The following is a 6009-nucleotide window of genomic DNA, read 5'->3' on the forward strand; positions in this document are numbered from 1 at the left end:
ATATATATATATATATATATAAAATAATATATGATGTATGCCAATAAGTTTTACACACTAGTCCTTGAACGTTTAAAACAGTGTAAGCTTAATGGATTTGACTGATTTTACACGGTGTGAGTTAAAGCTTTATAAATAACCCTGTTACCATGTCCCACAGCTGTCCATTTCCCTACCACTGCCCAGCCAACAGCTCTTCCATGAAATCCTGCGATGGCGGTTTCATGCCTGTCAACACCAGCGGCCTCAGAGGATCCAAAAACAGCTGCTGCACTGTGTGTGACGAGGGCACCTATCGTCAGTACCTCTCCCCCATCCAAAAATGCCTTCCATGTCCTGCAGGATACTTTTGTCCCTCTGGTACTTTACTCAACACCACAAATCCTCTAGAACTCAATTTATATGTACAGCATTTAATATTTCATGCCTAACTTCAAATAAACTGTGATTTTGTTTTTATAAATGTGTGGCTAAATCCAACAGGTACAGACAACTACAAGAGTAACCCTTGCCCTTTTGGGTATGTCTGTCCCACCGGATCCACACAACCAATACCCTGCCCTGCTGGCTCCTTTGGCAACCTCCCTCTTGCTAAAACAATGGGTAACTGTCAGCCATGTCCTGCTGGCACCTTCAACCACCTGCCTGCTCAGAAGGCCTGCTTTCCCTGTGGCAGCTCCTCCACCTCACCAGCAGGTTGGATACTATCAGATGTTTCCAGATATCTCAAAACACATTAAAAGCTTGTATCTGAACAAATATTATGTTTATTTATTTATTTATTTTTATGTTTTATTTTATGTTTTAAATGTAAGTTACAGTTTCAAAAGTGTTCTACTTAAACATATCTATTTTTGATAATATAGCAGTGCTGTGTCACACTTGTTTCCTCAGGTTCTTCTTCTTGTACCTGTATTGCTAAGAATCGAGCCTTCCAGCACTCTGATGGTTCATGTTTGTGCAGAACTGGTTTTATCTTCTACAATGAACTGGATTTCAAAAGCTCTACGTCTGACAGTGAGTTGGACTGCCAGCCTGAGGTCAGTAGCCTTAGTTACTCTTAATTAGTGTATCAAATGTACACAGTGGTTCATCTTTGGGCAAATTCAATAAATTGTGAATGGAGAAGTATAAATATGGAGATTTACAAGAAGCATTTGAGCAACCCCTAACTGGCTTGATGATTTTACTTTTTAATTCGATTTTTTCTGTACATTGTGAAATCAGTAAAAGACGAAATAGGGAAATACTCCAAGGTCTGTATGTTTTAAGTCGTTTTTCATGTCTTATTTCTGTGTGTGTGTGTGTTTTTGTGTGTTTGTGTGTGTTTCAGGCAAACAAGCGTTGTGCCACAGGTGAGGTACGTCTGGCAGACTCCAGAGAGTGTGTGTCACCTTCCCTCCACTCGTGTAATATCACCTGTGGACAACATGGAGGAAATCTGGATGTGGAGATGGGAATGTGAATATCACTTACACTTTTCAATTCAAATGTGTCTTATAAAAGTACAGCGCAAAGTCAAATACAATGTAAAAAAGGATAGATATAAGGAAAATTGATTTGTGATTAGATTTGTATCTCTAAGTAAACAGCCTCTTATGCTGTCTGTTTCTCTGTTTCTTGTCTTGTCTGCCTGATCCTGATGCCCCAGCTGCCAGTGTGAGCGATATGTGTCTGCTGAAGAGCTTTGCAACACTTCCTGCCTTTCCAGACTACCTCAGCTCTCTGCCCAATTCTCTCCAGATGGACACCTGCTGCTCAGCCTCAAAGAAAGAGACAAAATGGTCTGGGCCAGGGTAAGGAAGTGTGACAGGGCCATTGACAGACTGATTGGCCCAAATTCAAGATGATTGATTTCCTATTTACCTTTTAAGTAATACTTGAAAGGATTGTTGAAAGGATAGGGAGGATTTTCGGAATCTGCTACCACCAGGTAAAAATGAGCACAAAACTAGTATTAGTATTGCCGTGATGCATCCAAAAAAACCTTTCAGTCTGTAGGGGCTGGGTTGGACGGTAAACTGGCAGAAAGCTTGGCAAAGCTTTTATCAGGGTCTCAGCAGGAGACCTGGAAAATGTGTTGCAGCTGCACATTTGGCTATAACATTGCATAATGGCAAAGGAAAAGTGATAAATAATGAAAGTGTTCCTCCATCCAGAAAAATGCTTTTAGCAGTTCAACAAAATTGCTACTTGGGGTCATAAATTGAAGCTAGTTTCATCCTCCATGAATCTGCATATTTTTTGTGCACAGGCTTTAGTGGCTGTTTGGAGATATTTAGCCCCCCAAACTCGTTATCTGTGCAATATCATAACAAAAGTATTTCTCTCTAGTACAGGACATTTGACTACACTTGTATAAACACCACAACATTTTGTTTTAGATGTAACAACCATGTTACCATCATTTACATGTTTAACAATGGAAAAAAGCCTTTTAAATATGAATATTCCCAATTATTTAAAACAGATATCAAAGCATAAAAGAGCCACTTACTCCACTTTCTAGAGTAGATTTAATAATCAGAAATATGAAGAAAGTGTCACAGTTGTAATGTTTATGGGACCCAGTTTATTTCCTGTTGCACTGTATGTCACATAAGCTTAAAGATTAAGCTTGTTTTTGTTTACTTCCAGACTGTAATGAATGTTTTAGGACCAGATTTCCACGCAAACAATATTGGTAAAATCCATTTGGTCCAGTTCGACCCTGAAGGCGTGTTTGGTTGGATTCCTACACAAAGAGAGCTCATCAATCAGTTCCTGTCGGGTGACTGCTCTTAACTTGTCATGATGATTTAATGTTATTGTTCTGATGTATATTTAAAGGAAAAAAGTTGAATACGCAACTTTAGTGTCTAAACCCTGAGCATGTACCTTTACTCAGAACCAATAGAAGTCCTAAGTACAAGACCCAGACAAAGGAGGGAGACAAAAGATGATTATGATGCTGTCGTCTTTCCTCGTATCCCCAACCCCATCGCCTGTCTGTCCTCTGGTGACATGCTCATATTCCACCTCACCATCAACCACACTGGTACTGCATATTTTCTTTTCCTTCATTTTCTTTTTATTATGACAGTTTGATTTATTATAGTTCTAAACATAGTAATCTTGCTCTCACTGTCTTTATTACCCCAAGACCGCCGTCACAGCCACTTCCCAGTATATCCGAAAGACCACTTATTTAACAGTAACCCCAGCTGGGACTTTGGTGCTTTCAGGCATCTACAGATTCTCATGAAGCAGACAAACTTCAACTCTACAAGGTAGTGTGAAGCGTGAAGTATAGATTATTTGAGTTCCCATTTTGTGACATCTCCCCCCTTTATCTAAAACTTCTCCTTTTCCCCTCTTCTTGTCAGGTTTGCCCATGTGTTTTTGGAAACAGGGAAGTATGTGTTTGTTGACAGCGCTGTGCCAGAGTGGAGTTTGGTGGTGGTGGTCAGTGAGGAGGGGACAGAGTGTGACCCCCGGGCCTCCGTCTTCCAGCCCATGACCCCGGCACAGCTGGTCAAGCACGGGATTGTAAAACAACACAGACTGAACCTTCTACCTGACTGGGGAGTGATAACAGGTGTGTATCATACTGTTCCCTTATAATGTCTATTTATACATGTGCATGGTTGTAACAAGCTATTTTATTCTGCCACAATGCTAATACCTGTGTGTAGGGATCCTGAGTCTGCTGCTGGTTGTAGTTGTGGTTTTGACCACCACAGTTTTAGTTCTGCGACCTGGAAAAGCAAAACTTGTCTCCCAGTGGAGGGCTAAGCCGAAGTGGCGCAGCCTTGGGGAGCCCTTCTGTCCGGTGGATTGTGTTTGCAGTGGAGACAGGTTGGTTGGCTTTAAATCAATACTGATGGTTTGTGTCAGGAGACCGGTGCTGGGTATATAACTATCCATGTACTCTCTCTTTTTTCACGTCAACTTACATGTACCGGTAGTTATGTCAATTATGTAAAATGCAGTCAAATATAAATATGTGGCTTTTTTATTTGTGTTTCAGCATAGCAGTCCCAAGCCAAGGTGGTTACTTAGGTAGTAGGGGTATAGGAGTGGGAGCAGAGGCTGAGGAGCTGGCTGTTTCAAAAGGAGGTGAGCTTGTTATACTGCAGTACAGATTTCAAATCAAATATATATTAAGTAATTGGTAAGTTTAGATATTAGTAATAGTAAATGGTGATACAAATTCTAGTGATCAGTTTTTTTGCTCAGGTGCAGATTGTGGAAAATATTTGCAGAAAGGTCTAGAAATCTATAAGTAGAGTTGGCTTTAATGTTTCTCACTTATTGCATTATTCATGCAGCTTGATAGGGCGTTTAAACATCTATTGGCCCGAGTCATTATGAAACCATCACGCATGACTAGGTAGCAGTTAACAGCCTATTCCACCATTTGATTGATGATAAAAAAAATAATGGCCATTATCATTCTCTAATTGCTTGTGCTGTTATCTCTGGCTCTGAAGTACTTATCAACCATCACATGGAAGCATGCTGCATCCGGACGGTCTGTAAAGCTACAGACGCTTCTGAATTGTTATTGAGCTCAGTCAAACAAGCTTTTGATTTCATGGTGCAGCAATTAATCAGAATCAGAATCAGAAAACCTTTATTAGTCCCACAGAGGGGAAATTTGCTAATCTTTTACAAATCCTGTAACAGTTCTTAGGATTTAGCAGCCAGGTACATATTACACATGTATTCATGGCATATGTATATATTGCACATATAGCACATATAGCACATATAGCAAATAGTTTGATGGTAATTATCAGCAGCAAGTTACACAATTTACAAAATAATCAGAATCAGAATAAGTATCTCATTAGATCTTTGGGATGGGCTGATCAGACTTTCCGCCATATTTGAGCCCATTTCTAACTTGCATATTATTGACATCTACTCTTCCAATTTAGGAAGTGTGTCAGGGTTCTTCGATTTGGAAGAGTTAAATGTGAAGACTCTGTACGACAAACTAGAGGATCAGAACCTGCACATAGCCTCACAGCTGGCCCGGCACCGCAAAGACACGCAGGAGTTTTATAGAAACATTTGTCAACAGACTGAAACACTCAAGGTGAGTCTTTTATAGCAAAGGCATAACTTACTAAATTCAACACTTGTCCGTTAGATATGTTATATTTAGGACTTTTGGTTTTCTCAGGTTTCAGATTTTGTTTTACATTTTGTCTTTCAGAATGTCTTTGACAATATGGATCATAAAAAACGGAATCTTCTTAAGGAGCTTATAGTCCACAATGCAATGAGGGATAAACCATCAAACAGCATGGCAGGAGAGAGGGATACACAAGGTAAAGCTGAATGATGGTCATATCAGATTTCATCCAAGAATACTTTTTTCAAGAGCAATGGGCAGAAAAAAAAACAATTAAATTACTGGGTTGGCATTTGGGGAAGTACACTGAATTTCTTTCATGTCCAAAGTTAGAGGAGAAGATTTTATACCACCTACACTATTTGAGAAAAATATAAATATATGTCATGGTGCAGTGATTACTGAAACGGGGATAGCACTCAAATACATACTGTAAAAGAGGGAGAAATGTTGGCAGAGTCCAAAGAATGCATAGGGAATAGGAAACAGTGGGTGGTTGGGTTATGCAGATGAGGATGTGGGTGGAGAAGTCAGGCTGAGGGAATGAAGGAAGTGTGTGTGTGTGTGTGTGTGTGTGTGTGTGTGTGTGTGTGTGTGTGTGTGTGTGTGTGTGTGTGTAGCCATGTATTTGTGTCAGTGGAGCTTTGCTTTGCAGCTGAAGTTGATCTTTCGCTGTCTATAATTGGACAAAAGCGGACAGAGACACATCCTGAATGTGTGTGTGGCATCTCATGTTCTGTCAATCACACTGCTCGAAACACCCCGCACCCCTCAGCCACACACACAGACACACACACACACAGACACACACACACACAAACACCCCTCCAGCAGCTGGTGACAGCGGGATAGGAGAAGTGACACGGGGACGACCGCGGTCCAATCAT

The 6009-nt window shown here is 40.5% G+C and overlaps 1 protein-coding gene across 1 annotated transcript in view; it reads left to right on the forward strand.

Moving 5' to 3' along the window:
• LOC104967246 (neurogenic locus notch homolog protein 4-like) overlaps nucleotides 1-6009 on the forward strand; it is a 40473-nt gene that overhangs the window by 7686 nt on the left and 26778 nt on the right. Inside the window, exons 12-24 of the mRNA XM_010796663.1 lie at nucleotides 161-360; nucleotides 484-696; nucleotides 895-1040; nucleotides 1334-1461; nucleotides 1652-1796; nucleotides 2638-2770; nucleotides 2888-3037; nucleotides 3143-3269; nucleotides 3366-3577; nucleotides 3675-3837; nucleotides 4010-4098; nucleotides 4923-5083; nucleotides 5204-5318. Of these exons, the coding sequence (XP_010794965.1) occupies nucleotides 161-360; nucleotides 484-696; nucleotides 895-1040; nucleotides 1334-1461; nucleotides 1652-1796; nucleotides 2638-2770; nucleotides 2888-3037; nucleotides 3143-3269; nucleotides 3366-3577; nucleotides 3675-3837; nucleotides 4010-4098; nucleotides 4923-5083; nucleotides 5204-5318 (1982 nt within the window). The remainder of the gene's footprint in view (nucleotides 1-160; nucleotides 361-483; nucleotides 697-894; nucleotides 1041-1333; nucleotides 1462-1651; nucleotides 1797-2637; nucleotides 2771-2887; nucleotides 3038-3142; nucleotides 3270-3365; nucleotides 3578-3674; nucleotides 3838-4009; nucleotides 4099-4922; nucleotides 5084-5203; nucleotides 5319-6009) is intronic.

Source organism: Notothenia coriiceps, unplaced genomic scaffold (genome assembly GCF_000735185.1).
Source record: "Notothenia coriiceps isolate Sejong01 unplaced genomic scaffold, NC01 NC01_scaffold00037250, whole genome shotgun sequence".
NCBI classification, from domain to species: domain Eukaryota; kingdom Metazoa; phylum Chordata; class Actinopteri; order Perciformes; family Nototheniidae; genus Notothenia; species Notothenia coriiceps.